This window comes from Echinops telfairi, unplaced genomic scaffold, assembly GCF_000313985.2.
Source record: "Echinops telfairi isolate 266 unplaced genomic scaffold, ASM31398v2 ScPeMD7_7469;HRSCAF=8507_1, whole genome shotgun sequence".
NCBI lineage: Eukaryota > Metazoa > Chordata > Mammalia > Afrosoricida > Tenrecidae > Echinops > Echinops telfairi.
The window spans coordinates 11,366,305-11,390,149 of NW_022111373.1; the positions used below are offsets into that span (position 1 = coordinate 11,366,305).

Genomic DNA, 23,845 nt, shown 5'->3' on the forward strand with positions numbered 1-23,845 from the left:
TCATAACCTCTTGATGGATCACAAATTATTATTATTTTCATATCACACACTGACCACCATCTGTCTTCCTTCCCCCATGTTTTCTGTTGTTCTTCCTCCTGTAATGGGGTGTATGGTTAAGTGTCCACCATTGCCATTGATTCCCCCTTTCACCATTCCTTTCCCCCACTTCTCCCTACTCTTCTGGTACCACTATCCCCACTCCTGTTTCTGGATCCCGGGGTTCATGAGGCCCCATCTCTTACCTATACCTGTTTAAACGCCCTAGTCTAGGCATCAGAAGACACATAACAAACAAACAAAACACCCCTTGAAAATGAGGCGGGGTTGGAGCAGAGATCCAAAGCCCATCTGTAGACAGTGGAGCAATCCCCCCACAGAGGGTCCACAGGGGAGGAATGAGTCAACCAGGGTGCAGTAAAGCATCAATGAAAGACATCATATTCCTCTATTCCTGAGGCTTCCTCACCCCCAACTGTCATGACCCCAGTGCTGCTTCTCAATTCACACTCTTCTTATATATTTTCCCCTAAAGCAAAATAAAACACTGGGACACTCATTTTATATTTTTTAAGAAGTGATGCAAGTTGAGTGAACTCTGAACTACCTAACATATATAAACCTTTTAAAAATCTTTATACATTTTTATGAAACCTTAATGTGATGTCAGAAGGATATGAACGATGGTGCAGGTAAATTGTTTGGAGAAACAGTGAAAGACGGGGTAGCCATGGGAGGATAGGATGTAGGGTGAGCTGAGGGAGAAGATTATTGTGAGCGGCAGGGAGGATACCATGGTGAAGGATTCAAAAATAAGCTTTATTGTTGGTGTTTGCTTTGGCTTGTTTTGTAAGATTCCTTATTGCACAGTGGGTTAAGTTTTGGGTTGCAAACCAAGAAGTCCTATTGTTCTGTTAAAGACAAATGGGCTGTAGGCTCCTGAAAAGACAACCTTAGAAACCCCAGGGACCAATTCTGCTCTCTCCTATAGGATCATTGTGAATCCAAATTCATGTTTGTATCACAGGAGTACTGGTTCTAAAAATGGGTGCCCATTAGTTGCTGTTTAGCTCTTGCTATCTAGATTTCCTCTAGACTCCATTCATGTCTCATCTCCATTCCGTAAATGGACTGGCAATCTCTCATGAAAGGATTTAAGAGGTTAAACCAGACTCCAATCCTTCTAGTGTGTACTGTGATGGCTTTGTATATAGTTAATAATACCATCTGAAATGCGTAATTGAGATTTCAGAGAAGCTATGAAAATAGAGTGTTTGTGGCACACTGCAAAAGTCCTATGTGGTAGATATCTCACAGATCTCAATCTTGTAAATCAGTAATAAAAATTGTGCTGCACAGGCTACCACAAAGCTGAACGTTGATGTTCTCTTTATTATGTTAATTTAAAAACCAAAATACTAATTTCTAGGTTTTTTAAATGTCTCCCCCTGTGTCTCCCTCCCTCCTTCTCTTGCCCTTGTACATTCAGAATTAAGTTTACTGATTTCATCTGCCTTAGAGATTAACAAACTATTATGACTTTAGAAAATAGGTAAGATGAATCACAGAAAACTTTATGAAATAAGTTTAAGGAGACAGTTGGAAATGAGTAAGTGTTCTGCTTGCATATAAATCAAGAATTTTGGCTAACATTTTTATAATGTTATAATGTAATCATGTCTGAAGGCATTAAACAAGGACAATTAAAACTAAAATTATTGTGCTACTAAAAAATAACTACATAAATTGCTCTTTTAGTCTACTAGTAAAACAACTAATAGCATGCAGTTAAACCTATAGACCAAACCACACTTTAAAACAGAATGGCACATTGTCCATCATATTTTAAATTATTTTTTTACATTTCATCAATTTTTATTTTATTCATCTTTTTATTTTTTTTCCTTTTTGTTACGTTTGTTACTTTACATCAGTGAATTTTTATTTTTATTTTAGTAGAAAGCTTCTACTAAGTGAAGCAATATGAATGATATTTAATGTAATGTTCTCAAATCTAGGTATTAAGTTATAAAGTGTTTCGACAGTCTAGATTTTAAAATGAAGTGATTTATAATAAATAGGCTGCTTTAAAATATTCTCAAAGGCAATTTTATACTTTCTGAAATTAAGGTTAAAGTTCAATGGCCATTTTGTGTTCTATTTTTCCCCATTAAATATAAAGAAGGCATAATGCAAAAATCTAGTTTTAAGACTAGGTAGTCTCATATTATAAACTTTAGGGTGTGCATCGTAGTCTCATATTTCACCTTTGTGACCACCTGAAAGTTAGTGCTCTATTCTAAGCCTCAGTTTCCCTACAGTAAAATGGGAGTAATGCCTAACTTTAGGAATTGTCATGGAGCCCCTGGTGGTGCTACTTGTGGGATTGCTAACTACAAGGTTGATGGTTCAACCCTGCCAGCCACTCTGTTGGAGAAGGATGAGACTGCTCCCAGAAAGATATATAGTCTCAGAAACTCTGCATAGGGTCTGAGTCGGGGTAGACTATGGCAGTGGGTTTTGGGTTTGGTGGGGATGTTAATTAATCTGAATAACATAATTTAAACATATCCTAGTCTCTCAGAAAAACAGTAAAGATGAAATCATTAACCATTTTATTTGTAAAGTGATGTAACAATGTCAATGAAGTAATGTAGCCACACATCTATGTCACTTTCAAAATGCTGAACAAATATTGTAAAAAAAAATTCACTGGCATTACATTAAACATGTAATTAAACACAAATCTGATACTTTCAGATTCTTATACTCAAAACTCTTGGAAATACAAATAAGACTTTGAGGAGTTTTTAAATTGAGATTTGTTTCTCAAGGAACTAATTAGCAATAAGAAAAACATATTATGATAAAGAATAAACAAAAATGGAATTTTATTTGTAACGTATATTTTTCAATAATTTAGTTGGTTCAGAGCATAATTTCACATCCATATTGTGTTGATCAGCATGAATTATACTATGTTTTGATAGAAACAAAATGTTGTAATTAAATTATTCTTTAATGATAAGTACTATGTGGACAGCTAACTGCAAGGTCAGCAGTTTGAAATCACCAACCACTCTGTGGGAGAAAGATGAGACTTTCCACTTCCAGAAAGAGCTACAGGCTCAGTGGTGAGAGGGGCGAGGCCTGGAGGGAGGAGGGAATGTGGGGTAGAAAGGGGGAACCGATGACAAGATTCTACGTATAGCCTCCTCCCTGGGGGATGGACAGCAGAGAAGAGGGTGGGGGCAGACATCGGACAGTGTAACTTATGACAAAACAATAATGATTTGTGAATTATGGAGGGTTCATAAGGGAGGGGGGAGTGGGGAGGGAGAGAGAAAATGGGCAGCTGATATTAGGGGCTAGAGTAGAAGGCAAATGTTTTGAGAATGATGAGGGCAGCGAATGTACATATGTGCTTGACACAATGGATGGATGGATGGATTGTGATAAGAATTGTACGAGCCCCGAATGAAATAATTTTATACATATATATGTATTGTGTGTGTGTGTGTGTGCATATATATATATATATATATATAAAGAGTTACAGGCTCAGAAAACCACAGGGAGGTTCACCCGGTCCTATAGAGGTGCTGAGTTGGAATCAACTCAATGGCAGTGAGGTTTAATGGTAAAGAGTCCTGAGAAGAGAAATAGCTTACCAACCACTTCTGATGCTAGTTCCTTAAGAATTATACAGCCAAGTATACTCCTGCAAATGTCTTGCCAAAATAGAAATATAAAGTGTCTGATTTATGTTCTGGTCAGTGCCTAATAAGAGCAGCAGCCAAGAAATAAAAAAGATAATAAATTCAGCCTTGCTTTTATTATTAACCATGGAAAAGATGTTATTTCCTTATCAGTAAGTTATATTGAGAAACATGAGGGGTCTTCAAAAAGTTTGTGAGAAAATGGAGTTAAAAGGTGATAATTTTCCATAACATTTTTTGAAGCCCCCTTGTCCATAGGCTGAGCACGTGGAGTTATCAAGACGCAGTGCTATGTTCTGAGGACGCAGGCATGCATTGAGTCAAGACCCCTGACCACAAAGAAAGTAAAGTCTAATGGAAGAGAGTTGGATGAAAGCTATGAGAAACTCATAACTGATATGCACCCACTCCGTGCGTGCCAGATCAGTGCTGATTGCTGTTATATTTGGTGTCATCCATTTGGCTCCGACTCAGCCCAGACCGATGTAAATACACAACAAAGCACAGTCTGCGCATGCTCCATTCTCACCGTCCTTGGTGTGGCTGAACCCGTTGGTGCAGGCCTTGTGTTACCCCACCTCATTGGCCTTATTCTTGGTCATCCACTTCCCCAGGGACATGTCCTTCTCCGGGGACTCGAAATTTTACCACCTTTGCTAATATCTCATTATGTGAATGTACTGTGCATCTTTAAGGTACTGTATCCATCTAATGAAGTGTATTTAGACTCTTTTGACTTTGTGGCAATTAAGAATTGAGCTGTTCAAAGTAATCATGACTAGGCTTGGGGGGATTTAAATATTTATGTTAACAATGAGATTGATTGGATATACGGTAATTGTATAGTTGCCTTTTGAAATGCTGCATGCTCAACAAAAATATGTGAAAGCAGCATTTACTCTCCATCCTCCTCAATGCTTAGTATTGTCCGTCTTGCACATTTTATTCAGGATAATAAATTATGGTTTTAATTTGCATGCTTCTACTAACAAATGCTTTTGTCCCGTGTTGCGTCTAGTACTGGGCTACTAACTGAGAGTTCGATGGGTGAAAGAGAAGGTAGCTTGTTCCCGTAAAGCATCATAAGCTTGGAAGTCCTCTGCACCAATTCTACCCTGGCCTCTAGGGCAAGGGCTTTGTTTGCTTTAGGAATGACAAAGGATGCTGAACATATTTTCGTGTTTGTCATCTTTATTTTTTTTTAATTGGGAGTTAATTAGTATGGTATATCACTCCATAGTTCAATCACGCCCAGCAATACTATACAATTGTTACAAAAGTCAGTTGTCAAACAAGTTTGTTGTCTTTTTACCTGAGTGGTTCTTCCAGTCTTTGGTACAGTATAAGATTGAGTTGTTTGTTTTCTCCAGGCTAAAATTTTAGAGTTCTTCATGTATATATTTGTATCTTGAATATAAGAACTTCTTTCTGGGTATTTGATCTACAGATATTTTCTCCCGGTTTATTAATGTAGACTTTGCAGTCTCTCTTGAAAGAAGTAAAGTCAGAATGCTTTGTAGAAGCCTGCACGGTGAGACATCACTGCTTATGCTCTGGTTGTGTTATCAAAAGAGACCAGGGAGCAACTAAGAGCCAGGGCGGGGCTAATGATAGGGCTGAGAAGGAAAAAAGAAAAGAAAAGAGAGACCAGTTCCTACAGAAGGACATCAAGCTTGGTGAAGTAAAGGGTAAAAGTATGAGGAAGACCATCACTGAGATGGGTCAGCTCAGGGGCTGCAGAAGTAGAGGCAAACATTACCGACTGTGAGAACGCCACAGGACCAGTGAATGTATTTTAAACATTTAAGAACAGAAAAATAGACTATTGTGTTTACAAAACCATTTACCATTTCTGTTGCTTTTTTCCTCTTCATTCTTAATATTCCAATTTTTAAAAAATGAAGAAGGAAATGACATAGGCATTGCTCATCTTATCTCTCGAGTATGGTGCCAGGCTTTTTAGATAGGGATTTTTGTGCATGTGCTACCATCTCCCTTTTTATATATGAGATGCCTGAAACTCAGTCAGCCCTACAACGCCAAGGGCGACGTTTTTGTAACATTTATTATATATGTTTATAATACAGAGTGATAACTATGAAAGTAAAGAATAAAAACAAAAATAACTTTTTTCCTGAAATTAAAAATTCAGGCGTATAGGGTTAGGTAGTTAGAGGCACCAATCTGTGGACATCTGCACTGAGAAAAAGGGGGGATGGGAAACAGTGTGACACAAATTTCCGATACATGCAGCAAGTATTAATGTGCTAATTCCTAGAAATCTAACTAGCATTATTGAAGAACGAAAGCATACCTAAATTACAGAAATAACTGTGATGGCTAAATATTTCTGAAACAAGTACTTTTTAAATACACAACTTAAAACTCTGACCAATATGTCAACGCATCATCCTAAGAACATAGTCGGATGGCAAGAAGGCTAGTTTGCTTTGGACATCCCAGTTTGCCCAGTAGTAATTATTATTCATGCTTCCTTTAAAAATGCTTGATGAGCTAACTATTGAGGTGCATGATATATGAATTATATGTCAGAAAACTATTTTTAAAAAGACTTTTGATATGAATACATTTTATAATTATAATCATCATGTCAGTAGGTGAACTTCATAGATCTTTTTATTGCAAACAGTAGAAAATGTCGAATCTCCAGAATATCTGATTCCCATGATTTTTTCCTGATCGTCCTTGCTCCAGGACCAGTGACTTAGTGCATCTACCTCTATTTCAAGCTGCTGCTATTCCACTTATTCACGTATTCCACCCCTCCCTTTCTACTCCGTGAAGTTATTCCTTCTTACCCTGCATCACGGGGGGCCATGGGGATACTGTCTGTGAAAGCAACTTCATTTTCCTTCAGCAAACCTTCAATCAGTATGAAACACTATATATTCTTTTGTCTACATTCATTAGTTTTCCATTGCTGTGTAACAAAATCTCACCATCCTTGCCTCTGAGAAGCACTCGGACTGTACTTCTTCCAAGACAGATTTTTTTTACTCTGTTGCTAGTCCACGGTCCTTTCGATGTTCATTGTCAGTGCCAAATTCATATGTGCATGTTGCTGTTTGGTGGCGTGGTGTTGATTTCAGTCCACGGTGGCCCGAGCCCCACAGAACAAAACACTTCCCGGTCCTGTGCCATCCTCACAATTGATCCGATGCCTGATCTCACTGTTGCAGCCGATGTGTCAATCCACCTTTATGAGAGCCTTGTTCTCTTTCATGCCCCTTTAGTTTACCAATCATTATGTCCTTCGCCAGAAAATGGTCTCTCCTAACATCACATCCAAAGTATGTAGGATGAAATCTTGCCACCCTTGCCAATAACGAGCACTCTGGCGTACTTCGTCCAAGATAGAACTGTTTTATCTTTTGACTGTCCACAGTAAGTTCAGTCTTCTTTGACATGATGAACATTTAAATGCAGTGACTTTTCTTCGGTCTTCCTTATTTAATGTCAAAATTTCACATATATATGAGGCAATTGAAAGTACCATGGTTTGGGTCAGGCACACCTTAGTCCTCAAAGTAACATCGCTGCTTTTCAATATTCTGAAAAGATCTTGCTCAGCAAATTTACTCAATGTAACACACCATGTGATCTCTTGACTGCTGCTTCCATGTGCATTGATTGTGGATTGAAACAAGATAAAATTCTTCACAGCTTCAATCTTCTCTCCTTTGATCGTTATATTACCTCTTGGTCAGGTTGTGAGGATGTGCATCTACCTTACGTGGAGTCATAATCTATACTGAAGGCTGCAAGCCTTGATCTTCATAAGAAAGTGCTCTTCACTTTCAGCAAGCAAGCTTATGTCATCTGCATATCACAGGTTGTTAATAAGCTTTTCTCCAATCCTGATGCCATATTCTTCTACATATAATCCACCTTATCTGATGATTTGCTCACTATACAGAATGAACAAGTAGGGCGAGAGACTACAACTCTGACGCACACCTGTCCTGATTTTATACCATGCAGTATTCATTTGTGCTGTTTCCACATCTGACCCTTGATTCAAGTACAAGTTCTCATAAGCACAATGAAGTATTCTGGAATTCCCATTCTTCTCAAGGTTGTGCACAGTTTATTATGGTCCATACACTGTAATGCCTTTGTGTAGTCCGTAAAACACAAGTAAACATGTTTCTGGTATTTCCTGCTTTTAGCCAAGATCCATCTGACGTCAGCATCTGATATCCCTAGTTCTGCTTCCTGAATCGTGCCTTAACCACTGGCAGCTCCTTGTCAACATCTTTCTGCAACCACTGTTGGCCACTCTTCAACAAAATTTTACTTGCATGTGATATTAATTACATTGCTCTCTAATTTGTGCATGTGGTGAATCATTTTTTGAAATGGGTACAATTATGGATCTCTTCAATCCAGTTGGCCAAATAGCTGTCTTCCAAATTACCTGGCACAGACAAGGGACTACTGCCAGTGCTTCAATACGTTTTTGAAATATTTCAATTAATATCCTATTGATTCCTGGAGCTTTGATTTTTGCTCTTTCAGTTTAGCATGAACTTCTCCATTCAGAACCATTGGTTCTTGCTCAAATGCTACTTTCTGAAATGTTAGAATGTTGCACAGTTCTTTTTGGTACTGTGAGTTTGTGTATTCTTTCCATCTTCTTTTGATACTTCCTGCATCATTCAATATTTTGTTCATAGAACCTTTCAATATTGTAACTCCAGGCTTGACTTTTTCTTGAATTCTTCCAGTTTAATATATGCTAAGCATATTCTTCCATTTTTTTGTTTTCTACTTCTTGGTCTTTGTACCGTTCATTGGACACCCTCAAAGCAAGAGATCCGAATCAATGTACAACAACCTCCAATTCCATATCCTTGGCACAGCGGCCATCTGCTTCATCTCACACTATGGCTTATACACCAAATATATGAAAGAGAACATGAGAAAGCATATACCTTCCCACACTCACTCCCACACATTTGCTAATAACAAGAAGCTAGAAACATCCTAAATGCCTATCAGTAGAAGAATGGTTAAAGAAACTCTGGTACAGACTCACAACAGAATACATCCCTGAAAAACAGTTATAAAACCATAGAACAGTGCATGGGCTTGGAAATAACTGTGGTGAGTGAAGTTACTCAATCACAATATTGTGTAACTCCACTACTATAAGGACAAACACCAAGAGGAAGGCAGGCTTCTGGTCTCAGATCATGTAATCTTCTATTGCTGTTTCTACAGACTTTCACATTAAGCAGCATAGAATACATCTTACTCACAATTATAATGACCTCTAGGCATCTCCAAAATGATAATCTTTTTAAGATAAAATTTTATATCCTTAAGGTTAATGTATGTTTCTCATTTGTTTGAAGATATACTAAAATTTAAATTTTATTAATGTTAAGTGGGCAAGAATTTCAGCAGTCATCCTTAAATATATCATATTGTTTGTGATGAGCTTTTGTGCCAGTTGCCTTCCACTTGAACTCTCTTGCACACTTAAGGGACTCTTGAAGTGATCATCAAAAGGAGCCCTAATGGCTTAGTGTGTTGAACCACAAAGTCAGCTTTTCAAACCTACTGCTGTCCCACAGGAAAAAGAGAGGGCTCTCTACTCCCATAAAGAACTCGTTTCAGAAACCCACAGTAGTAAGACTACTTTGTCCTATATGGTCTATGAGTCAGAATTGACTCCATGGGAATGAGTGAGTAGAGCCAATAATCAAGAAAAAGATGAATCGGTCTGCTCACATACTAAAAACATGCAGTCTCCTAAATTCAAGATGAAATTCTTCCCTGTCCTACAGGGCAGTAATGAATTGGACTCACCTCAACGGCAGTGAGCTTGGTTTGGTTTAGTCATGAATGTTAGGGGCCCTTATGGATAAGCATTGAGCTACTATCAAAAAGGTTAGAAGGTTAAAATTGACGAACTACTCCTTTAGAGAAGAAAATGCAGTGTTTCCATAAAGAATTATAGCCAAGAAAATCTATAGAACCGCTCCACTTGGCTCTCTAAATCAGAATCGAAGTGATTCCTCTTGTTGGTACCTTTGTGTCGGTTCCGACCCACAGTAGCACGAGGCACAACAGAAGAAAAGGCTACGCGGTCCGGCACCCTCCTCCCAGCTGTTGTTATGTTCACGTCCACCATTGCAGCCACTACGTCCGCCCATTTTCTCTCGGATCTTCCTCTTTTTCGCTGCCCTATACTTTACTGAGCACAACGTCCTCCTCAGGGATTAGTCTCTCCTGAAACCCAGTTGAAGTACATAAGATGAAGTTCTGCCATCCTCATTTCTAAGGCTCCTTCTGCATGTACTTCTTTCAAAACAGATTTGCTTGGGTTTTTGGCCACTGATGGTCCTTCAATATTCTTCTCTCTTCCTTATTCAGTGTCCAACATCCACATGCCTATGAGGCTAGGAGGCAATTATAAATACCATGGCTTGCACCAGGCACTCCTTAATCCTCCAAGTAACATTCTTGCTTTTCAATGCTTTAAAGAGGTAGTGTACCGATTTAGCCAATACAATGACTTGTTTGATCTACAGACTGCTGCTACCATGCTTTTTGCTCGTGAATCCAAGCAAAACACAATCCTAGACTACTTCAGTCTTTATCACATGTCTCGTGATGTTACCTATTGGTCTGTTACGAGGATTTCGGTCTACTTTGCATGAGTGGCAATCCATATCTTGGCCTTCATCAGCAAATGTTTGGCGTCCTTTACACTTTCACAAGCTAGGTTGTGCCATCTTCACAGTGAGCAGATAAAAAGCCTTCCTTTAATCCTGATCCCACAATATTCTTTATATAATCCAGTCTTCTGATGATTTCTTCACCATACAGATTAAATAATTGTTGAGAGGTTACAACCCTGATGTACACCTTTCCTGATTTTAAACCCTGCCCTATGCCCTTGTCCTGTTTACATGACTGCCTCTTCAGGCATGTACAAGTCGCACATGAACACAATGAAGTGTTCTGGAATTCCTATTTTTCTCAAGGCTTTCCATAGTTTGTTAAGGTCCATAAGGTCAATTGCCTTTGCAAAGTCAATAAAATGCCAGTCAGCAACTTTCCGGTATTCTGTGTTTTCAACCAAGATATCTGACATGAGCAAGGATTGCCCTCATTTACCCTTCTGAGTCCAAGTTGAATTTCTAGGAGCTCCAACTGTTGCTGAATAATCGTCAGCAAAAGTTTACTACATATGATATTCTTTATAATTTGGTATTTTTTCAATTCCTGGAGCTTTGCTTTTGTCAGGTGCCTCCATGCAACGTGGACTTCTCCCTCCAATGCCGTTAATTGTTAATGTTTCCTCTTAAAATGATTGAACAGTGACTAATTGTTTTTTAGTACAGTGACTGTATATTTTCCATCTTCGTTTGATGCTTCCTTCATCATCCAGATTTTTGCTGACTTGATAGTGGTTCAAATTTTTGATAGGGAAGGACAGTTAACCAGTCAGTCACTCATAGAAAGATTAGTATTTAACCCACCAAGAGATTCCACTGAAAATAGAAACTTGGTGATCTGCCCCATTAAGAAACTCTAAAATTATCTTATATGGTACTTCTACTGTGTCACACAGGGACATGATGAGTTGAAATCAATTCAAAGATACTTAACAACAACAACTTAATAACACTACCAATTAATTTAAGAAGTGAAATTCATGTAGAAAATAATAAATGTCACTCTTATTTTATTTCAAAAGATTGTAGATGTCAAAATATTGAATACTACATGAATATTGTTTTCGTAGTAATAATATATTTACATAAAAATATTTAAAAGCGATCATCCCAGTAATTCCTTGAATTATTCTCAGTCTTCATAGTTCAATGCACGAGACAATGTCACAAGTGCTATTGAATGAACATTTAGCTACTAAAAATATTGGGTTGACCTTTTCTTCTCACCCAATAAAAATTATTACTTGTGCTGAAACTTAAATTGGAGTGTAGACTGGTGTTTGGGAAAGGAAGTGTCTGGAGATGCTCACTTATACAGGGTCAACATAAAAGTGCTGGTTAAATACATCTCATGCTCTGGGTTATGCTCTTTTATGGCAGTTGTTTCCAGGGTGGTCTGTAGGCCTATTTGAAAAAAATCCAAGTACTTAAATCCGAATACTCAGAAGCATACTTAAGAATAAAGTGATTCACTCTAACCTAATGAGTGAGACAGAAAGAGACTGGTAGACATTATTGAAGCTTCTAACATGAAGCAATAGAAGCAAGGAGGTTCAGAGCACTCACTTTATGGAGGGTCACCGAGATCATGCATCTTATTGGCAGTGTGGTGTTTATTATTGTCAATTGAAATGACTTACAGTGTTTTCATCTCATTTCTAATATGGGAACAAATTATATAAATTACTTACAAAGTAAAGCTGTTGGACGTCTTCAATAGTTCTTAAGAGTGGAAAGAAGTACTGAGACCAAAAGACTAGCTCTTACAATATACAACCAAAGGTCTTTGCTGATGTTAATGCCATCAAGTCAGCTTTAACTCACCTGACCCTGCGTAGAACAGAAATGACTCCGTGCTGCCCTCACAATGATTGCTGTATTTGAGCCACTGTGTAAATATTTTCAGTATCTTCCCATCTGCAGGGCTTGTCTCTTGGTACTGTTAGATAATGTTCAACTATTACGCATTCAATTTTCATTGGCTAAAAGTTTCAGAAGTAGGTTGCCAGATCTGGTGGTGCTACCGGGTAAGTGTTGAACTGCTAACCACAACGTTGGTGGTTCAAAACCACAGGCACTCTGTTGGAGACAGATAAGGTTATCTGCTCCGGTAAAGCTTTACAGTCTTGAAACAATATATAGGGCTGCTCTGAGTTGGGGCCAACCCGGCGTCAGTAGTGGTTTAGACTGAGCCGTTCACCGTGGATGACACTAATAGGATTTGAAATGCCATTAGCACTGCTTCCAAGATTACAGCAACACGTACGTCACTGTAGTCCAGAGGCATAGTGGAGCTACGCAATGCTCCCTAAAATTAAAAATAAATAGAACAAACAAATAGATATGATGCGATCATTATGACTATAACACCAATTCTCACTATTGGAATGTTGACTAAATATGGTTGTATACCTAAGTGAAGGTGAAATATGTACAAAATTATATTTAAAACCCCTTTCTACCTAGTCAATTCTTCCTCATAGCTATCCTACAGGGCAGAATAAAACTATCCATCAAGGCCTGCTAGATTGTAACCTTTATCAGAATGGATTGCCACTCTTTCTTCCTGAGAGAAACTGGTGGGTTTAAATCTTCCATCTTTTAGTGAACAAACAAGTGCTTAACCATTACGCCATCAAACACATACAGACACACACAAAAAGACAGAACTTCGTACGTACAGTGATTTCATCATTTTTCAAATATTAATTAATTTATTCTTGATAAAGACTATTAACATTCATTTCCTTTTTTGTTGTTGCTGTTCACATAGAAACCTCCTAGACATTTTTTCATGTGTACTTAAGAATGTTATGATGGTTACAGGATATGCACAAACTCAATTTTAGATTATATGGTCAGTACTCTTCCAATGTGAATACATCAACTTATATGTGAAGTGTATACCTGTTCCCATTGATGCTGAATCAATGGTATAACTGAAATGTTCGGCTTTGAAATGCCATTAGCACTGCTTCCAAGATTACAGCAACACGTACGTCACTGTAGTCCAGAGGCATAGTGGAGCTACGCAATGCTCCCTAAAATTAAAAATAAATAGAACAAACAAATAGATATGATGCGATCATTATGACATTATTCCCATCACTTGGTAATGCCTGATTTCTCAGTTTTATCAGTATGACTACATATATCTCTTTGTGAATAGAATGTGCATTTCCCTTATTACTAATGAGACTAAGTATATTTCCTTTTTAAATTCACCTTGGTTTAGTCCCATAAAAATAAAATGAAATAACTGCTAGTGTCGTTAGCTCTATTTAGTATCCCTACTTGTTGTTGGTTTCTTTATCACTCATTTGGATGAGTTATCTCGTTAATTTGCATCCTTCTACTTTATTGGCTGTACAACAAACAAATGAAAAACTTTCTCCCACTGAGCAGCTGGTAACATCTGGTAACTGTTGAACTTGTGGCTAGCAGTTCAAAGCATCAACTCACTACACAACCAGGTTCTTCATTGGTTATACTCTCTGCTATCAAGTTGATTTCAACTTACAGCGAACTACAGGAGAGAAGCTAACTGTTCCTGTAGGTCTGTCATCTTTATGGCAGTAGACAGACTCCTGGAGAAGCTGGTAGAACTGAATTGCTGGCCCTGTGATTAGCAGTCCGACACAGAACCACTATGCCCCCATGGAGCACTTATTGGCTATTGGTTTTACAAATACGTATGTCCAAGATTCAAATCATTTCACACTGTGATGTGCTGTATAGTCAAAAAAGGCTAGCACCTAGAATTAATCAAACTGGTTTTCTTTTGGATATTTATGTAATAATTGTATTTTTTTAAATTGGTGATAAGTGATAGCTTATTAGAGCTCATAAAATAAGATGATTCTCTCCCTTACAGATGCTTATTATTTCATTTTTATTGCATTCATCATGGTGATGAAGATCCAAGACTAAAGCTTCAGTATGGGTTCTACCTCAGCTTGACAAAAATAAAAATTCTCAGGATATCATATTAAAAGAAGAAAATATTGAAATGGCAAAATATTTCATTTTATTTGACTCCATAATCAGCATCCATTGAAGCAGCTGTCAGTAAATCAAAGTAGTGCATTGTGTAAATCTGCTGTGGGATATCTCTTTTTAAAGTGTTAAAATGTAAATATTGTTCCATGAAAGAAAGCCCTCCAGGCGATGGATTGATATACTGGCTGCAACAATGGGCCCAAACATAGCAAAAATCAAGAGGCAGGTGCAGTAACAGATACTGTTTCCTTCTTTTGTGCATAGGGTCGCTACGGGTCGGAATCGATTCAATGGCATCTAACATCAAAGACTTAAGAGAACACCCCTAGCAAGACTTAAGAGAGAACTCCTAGCAATCCACTTCCATAAAAGTTGCCTGCCTTCACGGTCACATGAGGTTATCATGAGTTGAAACTCCACAGCACCAAACAGCAACAGCAAAGTATTTTTAATATCGAACATCATATTACTCATGTTGTTGGAAGGCCTGGAATTGCTGATACATCCTTGAATGGAAAGAGTAATGCCAGCATATCTTTGTGTGTGATTTTAAAGGGAAGGCTTTCAAAGCTTCACTACATAAAGCAACAGCTTAGGGACATCTGGAAATACTATGTATGGGGTTCATCAGTCCTTGGTTTTTGATTTGTTTTTTTCTATTTTTCTGAGAGCTCTTTTGAATGGGTGTGAATTTCATGAAATGATTTTTCTTCATCTACTGGGATGATTGCATAGGTTTTTCCTCTCTAACTGGATTATGTGGTTACATTTAAGAGTGTCTAAATTAAACTCTCATTGCATTTCTGGAACATCTGGAATGAACTAACACGAGTTAGTTAGTTTTCAAAGCATTGTAAGATAATACCTGTGACATTTGGTTCAGGGTTGGTTTTCTTTGAGTGAAAGTGAGTATAATTTTTCCTTCTTACATAATTTTCTTTAGGATTTGGTAATAAATGTACATATATTCTAAATCCCCCCTTATTCTATTTTCTTAAATAGTTCGTATAATGTTAAAACAATCTTGCTTTGCAGGTTTAGTTATATATATAAAATTGTGAGGCCTGGTTATTTTTTAGAGAAGATTTTAAGACCTTGATTATTAGGAGGCTATATAGACTAATTTATGGACTAATAGCTAGAAATAGTTTAAAATATAATTAATCATGCTTTCAACACATTTCTTTGGCAGAATAGGCTGATGCCCTAACAACACCCCAGCTTGTCTCTCTCTCTCTGAGAGAGCTAATGAATAACTGATGAACATGTTCACATTGCATTCCTACACTTGGGCAGCCGTTTAGAACTGAATATTGGAAACAGGAAGGGAAGCATAAAAGAATTAATTCAAAGATTTTGGATCTGAAGTTAAATTTAAAAAGTAGTAAGTTAAAAGAAACAAAGTGGAGTGGTATATAGATAAAAATAATTTAAGGTGCTTGATAAAATGGCAAACAAGTTTGGGGATAATAAAAGGTCTAGGGATTCTAGATTTAAATCTATGATGATGGATGATATTTGCAGCATATAGAAAAGATATAAGTATGGAATTGTGAAGAATAGCAATATATAAAGGTTGGTAGAAGAAAAGGCATCCAGATTGAGAAAAATTTTAAAAACAGCAACAATAACAAACTGAGGGAATTAGAGACAAGGCCAGTACTAATGATGTCACAGGGGAAAAAAGAATTATTCAAACCATTAAATTTTTAATCAATATATTTTTCTTTCTTTTCCTCTTAATATTACTTTTGCATTTTTTCCAGGTAGAAAAGGCTACTCCATCTTCTGTTTTCCCAATTTCCATAGAATCTATTCCAACTCGTGGGGAGTGGAGTAGAAACGAGGTCCACAGGATTTTCAGTTGCAGCTTTTAAAAAAAGTAGGTCACTAATCTATGGTAAATATCTAATCTGAGGGGTATATATGCTATTCTAAAAATAACATAGAAACAACAAATCTCCAATAATCTTATTTGAAATGAGGTTTTGACAAGTTTCCCACAACTCCCTCAAACTGTGATGGTTTTGGATGCACTTACCAACTGTATCACACGGTTCGTCTTTGTGCACACAGAAATCTTTCCTAGAAAGAAACAGAACATCAAAGTAAAGGTAAGTCCTTTTCCAAATAATAGAGATTATGCAACTCAATTAATAGTTACATGACTAATTACATGACAGGCTTTATATACAAAAATTTAATAAAACCGAGCTTCAGCATAAGTTGTTTCTGCATTTAAGAAAATGTGAGCTATTTAAAATTGTGTCACATTTGTACTTGATATAATCATGGGACAAAATTATCCTATTTTAGAAATAATATTTCATAAATAAAATTTCATATTCCTTTAAATTTTACAGGCTTTATTTTTTGTCTGTTTGTTACTCCAAAACGTTGTGGTTAGGTACCATGAAGTCATGTCTGACTCACAGCGACCTGATGCACCGCAAAACAAAACAGGACAGGGCCCTGCACCATCCTCCTTCCCATGGTTCTACGACTGAGCTCGTTGTTGCACCCACAGTGTCAGTCCAGCTCCTTGAGGATCTTTGTCTCCTTCACTGAACCTCGACTTTACCAAGCATGCTGTCCTTCTCCAGGGACCGGTCCCTCCTGACAAGATGTCCCAAGTACGTAAGACCAACTCTTGCCATCCTTGACGCCAAGGAACACCCTGGCTATACGTCTTCCATGACACACGGGTTGTCTCTTCAGCAGGCCAAGGTCCTTTCAGTATTCTTCCCCAGCACTGCAATTCAAATGCATCACTTTTACCCTGTCTTCCTCATTCAGCGTCCAACATGCAGATGAGGCAATTAAAAAAAAACATGGCTTGGGTCAGGTGTACTTAATTCTCAAAGCAACATCCTTGTTTTTCAATATTCTGAAAATATCTTGTGCTGCACATTTACCTAATGCAACATGTCATTTTATTTCCTGACTACTGCTTCCATGAGCATGATTGTGGATCCAGACAAGACAAAATCCTTGACAACTGCAACCTTTTCTCCATGGATCATGATGCTACCTATTGGTCCAGTTGTGAGGAGTTTGGTTTTCTGTGCACTGTGTTGTAGTCCACGATGAAGGCTGCAGTCATTGATCTTCATTAGAAAGGGCTTCAAGTCCTCCTTTCTTCCAGCAAACAGGATTGTGTCAAGTGCATATCATAGGTTGCTAATAAGCCTTCCTCCAATGCCAAGGCCACCCTCTTCGTCTTCTAAGCCAGCTTCTCTGATGATTTGCTCAGCATGTGGATTGAACAAGTGTGGTAAAAGGATAAGACCCTGACACCCATTTTTCTTGATTTTAAACCATGCAGTATTCCCTGTTCTTTTCTCACAATTGCCTCTTGATCCATGGACAAGTTCCTCTTGGGCATAATAAAGTGTTCTAGAATTCCTATTCTTTTCAAGGTCATCCATCATTTTTTATGGCCCACACAGTCAAATGCCTTTGTTTAGTCAATAAAACACAGGTAGTAGCTTTCTGGTATTCTCTGCTTTGTTATATAATATCTTTATTTCAATAGATAATCATTTATTTAGTGAGTCTCTTTACATTTTATATTTCAATATAGGTACATTTAGATTTTTCTATCATCCTATATGACCTTTCGATTGAAAATCCAGAAGTCCACTCTGTTTTTCTTAGTTTCCCTATTCACTTCCCTTATTTTCTGTTACTGGTTTAGAAAGGTGTATCAAATACTGTAATTTGTGGTTCCTTTTGAATTCTGAAGCACACGCTATTAGTTTTCTATTGTTTCTGTAACACATTTGTGTATCTAAAGCAACTCAAGTTGATTATCTTTCAGTCTGGAGATTCATCATTGGTAATGGGTTTCCCTGGGTTTAATCAAGAAGTGAGCAGGATTATGTTCCTCTGGAGGCTGCAGGGGACAGTCTGTTCCCTGTCCTGTGTTAGCTCGACAGGCTGCCCTCGTTTCTTCCCATGGGCCCCCCTCCCTCTTCAGAGCCAGCCATCGCAGCATTCTGAACTCGGCTTCCATGATTACCTTTCTTTCTCCAACACGGCCTCTTCTGGCTTTGTCTTTCCCTTATATGGACTCATGTGGTTAGACTGAGCTGATCCCAGTAATTTAGAATTATGTCTTTATCTCAAAATCTTCCCCTGAATCATATCTGCATAGTTTCTTCTGTTATGGAAGATAATATATTCACAGATATGGGTGTTTACACATATATACCACTGGGAAGACAGCACTGTACTGTCTACCACATGATGTAAAAAGGCCAAAATTAAAAAGTACCTTTAATCTCTTCCTGAAAAACACACAGACATTAAATATTTTAGTGCAATCTCCTCCCACAGTTTTCAAAATTATCTTTGACTGATGTCGTAATTCTGTCTTAATTCTTTGTAATTGTATTGTACTTTGCTGGAAGTCCTCAAAGACGAGCAGGTCCCCTTTCAACAATCTCCACAATACTGTTCCGTGGCACTGGTTACGTTCTTCCGGGTGTGTCACCGTTCTCAGCCTTTCGACTCTAGTTCTTCCAGTCCCATTCGCTTCATCTCACTGGGCCCTAACGTCTCAAGCGCCAGTGTCTCATGTGGCTCTATTTGAAAGAGCACAGTGTCAACAAAGCGTTGTTTTTAGCTTCAGAAATAACCTGCTATTTAGCTAAAAGGTGATTTCAGAGTATAGTTTCTTTCAAGGTTGTTTTTAGGAAAATGATTTTTAAACATTTGAGTTAGATAGCTGTGTTTTTTAACCATCAGTGCTTATATATATTTGTTTATATGTTTAGCGACTTAATTGCATGGTTATATATTCTTACTCTCTTAAGTTATTCTTTTTCAAGTATATCCAAAGTAATTTTTAAATGAGAATAGCTGAAAAACAATTTGCCACGTCATTTTTCCTTAACTTTTTAAACTGTGCATTTATTCACAAAGAACACTAGGTGCGCCGCAGGGCTTGTGGCCCAGGAGTGCCTGCACTAGAGTGTGGTGGCGGCCATGGGCCATTCTTGTGGACCCGCGGCCTCCTGGAGATCAGAGAGACCCTGCTAACCCAGCAGGGCAGGGAGCACATCAACATGGAGAGAAAAAGTAAAATTTGACACTGAAACCCTCCTTCTTAGTATACACTGATTGATTTGGAGATTCAGAAAAACGATGCATGCTGCATGGCCAGTCCTCTTTCTCGAATTGTATTCCTTGAAGAACAGGCAGCTGGAATTGAAGAAAGTACCAAAATAGTGGTTCATCTGCACCCAGCTCGCCTAACAAAGCACCCGGCCCGTTCCAGCACAGCAAGAGTTCCTTCATCACATTCTCCTTCCAAGAACCTGGCCAGATTGAGTTTTACAGGTGCTTATCAAAGGGAATGATCCAGAAGATGGGAGAATATGATGGTTTCCCAGTCATGACAAGCAAATAAAAGATCTCAGCCAGGAAAAATAAGGGCAATTGTAGGCATTGAAAGGAAACCGGCAGAAAAAAAATAAAAGAAACGGACAAAAAACATATCAAAGCCTTTGAAGACCTCATCAAGCTCATGATTAAAGATAAGGAAATGGTAGCGTTATCAAAATCAATTGCTAATAAAATGAAAGACAAACAAGGGATCATCACAGAAGAGGAGACCATGGGGTTGAAATCCTACTTGCTGAGTGTGGGACTAACTAACCCAGTTACCATAGAAACCTACAGCTCAGGCACATTGTACCACATGCAGCTGTCCAAACAGCTGGCTAGAACATTGAAGGTGCCTTTCGAGGAATAAGGGGGCATAATGGTACTGACAGGTGCACTGCTTAGTAAACCATGCTCGAGGGATGGAGTTGCTCTCACCCGAAGATTTAGTGAGTCCCTGTAAGCTGCTGGATGCCCTGAAATTACCCCCCAAGGGCTTTGACGGTAGCATCATGGTGACTGAGCTTCAGTCACACGAGGTACAGGAAATGGTGGCCTCGACCTTGGAGACAGATTCAGAAAAGGGATCCTTAACATTGGGAGAGTTTGCCAAGCTTATGGGAACCTCGTCCTTCTTGCCAAATAGAGAATGCTTCTTGCTGAGCAGATGGACCATTTTTGAAGAGACAACTCTTTCTATGCTTTTGGTTTTATTCCAGATTTATTTATGATACAGAATTAAGGGTTGTTTGTATTTAGAATAACTCTCACCCATAGACTATGCCATGTAGAGGTTGTATGGCACTCAACAAAGTGCTGAACCTTGAGACATTGAGAATTCATTGGGCTTTTGTCATGTAATATAAAACTCTCTTAATTTATTTCTAAATATTAGGGCCCAGGAAGCTTACTAAGAATAAGACAGGAAAACAGAAAAATGAATATGTTTGTACAGTGAATAAAGAAGTACCAATGCATTTAAATTATCGTGCTGGTAAAGAATATTGACATTCCCATGGCTGCCCAAAGAAGGGACCCTTACAATTCAGATGCTTCTTAGAATTAAGGGTGGCAAGTCGTTATCTCATGTACTTTTGATCTATTATCATTGAGGACTAAGGTGTGCCTGCCTCAAGCCATGATATTTTCAATTGCTTCTTCTGCATATGAAAGTTGGACATTGAATAAAGAAGACAGAAGAAAAATCAATGCTTCTGAATTATAGCGCTAGTGAAAAATATTGGAATTACTAGGGACCGCCAAAAGAACAAATAAGCACAGCCACATGCTCCTTCGAAGTAAGGGAGGCAGTACTTCATCTCATGTACTTTTGGCATGTTACAGGAAAGGCAGATCCCTGGAAAAGATGTTATGCTTGGTAAAGGAGAGGGGAAGCCAAAAAAAAAAAAGGAACAAGGACGATCTTCCATTAGATGAAATGACATAGTGGTTGCAACAATGGGCTCAAACAAATAAGAACAGTTGCGAGGATGGCTCAGCACCAGAGGATCTTCATTCATCCGTTCATAGGCTTGCTATGAGTGGGAACCAACCGGATCCCATCTAAAAACATCTGTCTTGGAATTCCTCCTATGACCCATTTCAGCGCAGTGGGAGCAGGCTCAGTCTAGTCCTTGTAGTCTCTGAGTCATTACTGCTGAGGCTCGTGCTGGCCAATGGTGCTTTGAACTAATGTTTTCCTTTGTTTTTCTTCGCTCTTTGCTCGATGTGGGGAAAGACCAGTAGTTTAAGTTTACATGGTACATCAGACACTTTTCAGAGGAAGTAGGTTGTAAGACATTGTCTGCATAATGTTAAGCAAATCATCTGAGGACCCCCAGGACCATGGTTCTGAGCCTCCAGGTCCAGCAACTCGTTCCCTCAAGGTATTTGGTTAGGGTCCAGCAGGTTTAATGAATCTTCCCTATGGATGTTCTGTTATGTTCGTGGATTTGTTTAAAGCACATATAAGAATGTATGTAGAAATATCATGTCAAATCTATAAATGAGGCAAGTTAAAAACTGTTGCTATTGGGGGTTACAGTTCATACATGCATTGGTTTATTCCACATAAAATGTGTTTAAGTGTATCTCTGTGATCACTCCATTGGCTGCAGACACGTTTTCTCAGTGGTGAGCTTAGTCGTGTTAGGGTGCCTTTAAAAGAAAGGTCCAATCAAAACAATGACTTCCAAAAGCATCTGCTTGGCCAGCTAAATTCAAGGTCGAGTGGTCACATCAGAAAGTTGTGGTGACTGGAGACACGGTATGAGAATAGTGCTTGATCTGACCCCTCCACACCAGGGTGAAACACTAAGGGCATGCAACAGAGCAGCAAGAGGAGCAAAGCAATGAAGTCCCCAGGGAATACCAAAAATAGACTTTGGGGCCAGGGTGTGGCACTTCCTCAGACTCAACCAGAAAACACTCCTAAAGGTCAACAAACAGACCTGGAAGTATTTATAGGCAATATATATATTTGTCATTGTCTTGTTGTTTTCTTTTCTTTTGTTGCTTTGTTTTGCTCTGTTTTGTTTTTGTGCTTATTATTGTCTCTGCATGTCTATCTAGATAAGATAGGCAGGATAAACAATTCAGAAGATCCTGGGGACACTGGAGAGGGGGAAGCAAGGGAAAGGAAGTGGTTGTTAACAAACCCAGGGACAAGGGAACAAGAGATCTAAAATTGACGGCGAGTAGGGTATATGAGGCCTGGTAGGGCTTGATCAAGGGCAATGTCGCCAAAAGGATTTACTGAGAGCTGAATGATGATTGAACATGATAGTGGGGCAGGAGGAACGTAAAAGAACATAAAGGAAAGAACTAGAAGGCAAGAGATATTTATAGAGGTATAAACATAAGCACGCACATATGTAAATATATCAATATATAACGATAGGAATATAGTCTGTGTACATATATTTATAGGTTAAGTATTAAGGTAGCAGATGGACATTGGGCCTCTATTCAAGTCCTCCCTCAATGCAAGAACAACTTGTTCTAATAAACTTGCATTCTGTGATGCTCACCTTTCCAATATGATTGCTGAAAATAAAATGGGTATATAAATTAATGTGGTGAAGAAAGCTGCTGGTGCCTGGCTATTCGAAGATATAGCCTATGGGGTCTTAAAGGCTTGAAGTTAAACAAGTGGCCATCTAGCAGGGAAATAAGAAAGCCCATAGGGAAGAAACACACCAGCCTGAGTGATCACAAGGTGTTGACAGGATGAGGTATTAGGCATCAGAAGACTCAAAACAACCATACCGATGGGAATGAGTGGGGTCGGAGTGGAGACAAAAAGCCCATCTGTAGACAACTGGACATCCCTCATAGAAGGATCACAAAGAAGGGACTAGTCAGCCAGAGTGCAATATAAGACCGAGAAAACACACAACATTCCTCTAGTTTTGAATGCCCGTCACCACCCACCATCCCCCTGCATCCTACAAGTTCTACCTTACAAATCCGGCTAGACCAGCGTATGTACACTGGTACAGATAAGGGCTCTGGACACACGGAATCCAGAACAGAAAAACCCCTCAGGAACAACAATGGGAGTAGTGATACCAGGAGGGTAGGGAGAATGTGGGGGAAGAAGGGGGAGAAAGGTGGAACTGACCAAAAGGATCAGAAACATGGGTGAAGGGAGACAGTGGACAGTGTAAGATATGAAAATTATAATTTATCGGGGGTTCATGAGGGTGGGGAGGAAAAAAAGAGGAGCTGATATCAAGGGCTCCAGTAGAAAGAAAGTGTTTTGAAGATGATGATGGCAACATATGTACAAATGCACTTGATACAGTTTATGTATGGATTGTTATAAGAGCTGTAACAGCTCCAGATAAAATGATTCACATATATAAAAAGTAAGAATAACACCAGATCATCATTTTACTATATTTCTTATTATGCAGCTGCTGTTTTTATCCATCCCTTAGAAAGACTACATTATTGCCACAATAAAAAGAACAGATATTAAATATTTTTTCAAAAATGTCTACAACTATTATTATGTTACTATTTTTA

At 38.4% G+C, this 23,845-nt stretch overlaps 1 protein-coding gene and 1 pseudogene across 1 annotated transcript in view; one reads left to right on the forward strand and one right to left on the reverse strand.

Annotated features, from left to right (window-relative positions):
* ADAMTS19 (ADAM metallopeptidase with thrombospondin type 1 motif 19) overlaps positions 1–23,845 on the reverse strand; it is a 208,304-nt gene that overhangs the window by 158,355 nt on the left and 26,104 nt on the right. The window contains exons 6-7 of the mRNA XM_045285048.1: positions 16,470–16,513; positions 6,539–6,602 (exon numbers count right to left, since the gene is read on the reverse strand). Of these exons, the coding sequence (XP_045140983.1) occupies positions 6,539–6,602; positions 16,470–16,513 (108 nt within the window). The remainder of the gene's footprint in view (positions 1–6,538; positions 6,603–16,469; positions 16,514–23,845) is intronic.
* Positions 19,432–20,558, forward strand: LOC105978503 (annotated as a pseudogene).